Source organism: Frankliniella occidentalis, unplaced genomic scaffold (genome assembly GCF_000697945.3).
Source record: "Frankliniella occidentalis isolate FOCC.00 unplaced genomic scaffold, Focc_3.1 Scaffold55, whole genome shotgun sequence".
Lineage (NCBI taxonomy): Eukaryota > Metazoa > Arthropoda > Insecta > Thysanoptera > Thripidae > Frankliniella > Frankliniella occidentalis.
In genome coordinates, this window is record NW_026267185.1 from 242883 (window position 1) to 244449 (window position 1567).

Sequence of the window (1567 nt, forward strand, 5' to 3'; positions counted from 1 at the left end):
CACATTCGTGAAAGGAACTCCCTCTAGCGAAACGAATGAAATTTTAACCCAAAGAGCTCTACTTTTACGAGTTTACCCTTAGAAGATCATGAAAAATAAAATCTAACTTTTTTGGCCTTTCCTGTTTTCTTCGATACCCCCTTTCAGCCCCTTAGGGGTAGTTGGCAGGCTTTGCCGTAGGCGTTTTGTTTTGTGGGAGTGAACCTTGAGATCCCCCGAAAATTTGGAGTCCCTAGCACATCTCCTTCTTGTGGAACAGACAGACACACAGACAGACACGCGGTCGTTTGCATAAGCCCGCTGGATATCTTTTTCAAAGCAGAAGGGCGGGCTAAAAACTGAAACGTAAATTCATCAAAAGGTAAGGCCGTATCATCTGCTTTCACGTTAGGGCGATCTTAGGTTTTTTGAAGATCAGCACACTCTGCTTTTAGTTTGTTGTTTTCCGTGGCCACTTTACTCCTGTTGATATTCTTTTTCTTTCTGCCTATAGCATACGACGCGTCCTACGAACAAAGTTCGATCTCCCGGCGCGCCGTTCAACACTGTCCGATCTCCAGGCAAACCATTTCACAAAGTTCGACCTCCTGGCGCGCCGTTCAACGCTGTCCGATCTCCTTTTCAGCTTTTATCTGCACCGTAGGCTTCAAGCCGTGATATCTTCGTTGATAGTTCACTTAAAATGAAACTAATAAATTCTATGTGATCTTTAAAGATTACGCAACACATTGGACCAATAATAAAATGGTATGATCTTGACGAACAGACGTACGAGGCGTTTAAACTTCCACCTCACTGCAAACCTCGAAAAGGAGATCGGACAGCGTTGAACGGCGCGCCAGGAGATCGAACTTTGTTGAACGGCGCGCCCGGAGATCGGACAGTGTTGAACGGCGCGCCGGGAGATCGAACTTTGTTCGTAGGACGCGTTGCATAGCTTTTGTCACAGATTTGGCAGGCGTTTCAAGTGAAGCTAATCGACACTGCTGAGCAGTCTTCTGTTTAGCCCGATATCTTGCTGTGCTTTCTCTTTGCCTCCTTCTTACCTTTTCTTTTTCTTTAGTACTCATCTCACTCTTACTCACTATTTACCTTTCCTGTTTTCTTTTCTTCCATCTTTCCCATTCCTTTGCTCTAGCAGTTTCAAGCAATTTTGGGTCTTTACGCAGTCTTTCCCTCCGCCTCCTTTGGCGCTCACGGTCTCTTTCCCTTTTATTGGAATCCATACATGCATGGGAATCTGCAAAATAACTGACATGTAAATATGCTATACCCACCCACATGAGAGAGAAGTTGCAGAGAAAGTGAGGTTATAAGTGCCTCTATAGTTTTGCTTCAAATAGGTTTTAAAATTGTACTTTCGGTCCGGGGAGGAGATGAGACTATTTCTTTGGTTAACAGAAAGAGATCTTTTCATGTTCTAATCATGACATGCATCCGAAGTGCTTTTTACAACAAGCAGTTCCGCCCTTCCGCCAAGCGAAGTTGCCATGTTCGCTTCGCTACGCCGGCAGCTCCGTTCGGCAGGGGCCGGGCCTGCTTGGGCTGCCGGTGGCGATGGTCAGGC

General features: G+C 45.9%; 1 protein-coding gene across 1 annotated transcript in view; it reads right to left on the minus strand.

The window, feature by feature from the left end:
* The window catches only part of LOC127749461 (uncharacterized), a 12008-nt gene extending 10665 nt beyond the window's left edge, over window positions 1-1343 (minus strand). Inside the window, exon 1 of the mRNA XM_052267616.1 lies at window positions 1093-1343. Coding sequence (XP_052123576.1) covers window positions 1093-1283 — 191 coding nt within the window. The 5' untranslated portion in view covers window positions 1284-1343. The remainder of the gene's footprint in view (window positions 1-1092) is intronic.
* Window positions 1344-1567: the final 224 nt, after the last annotated feature.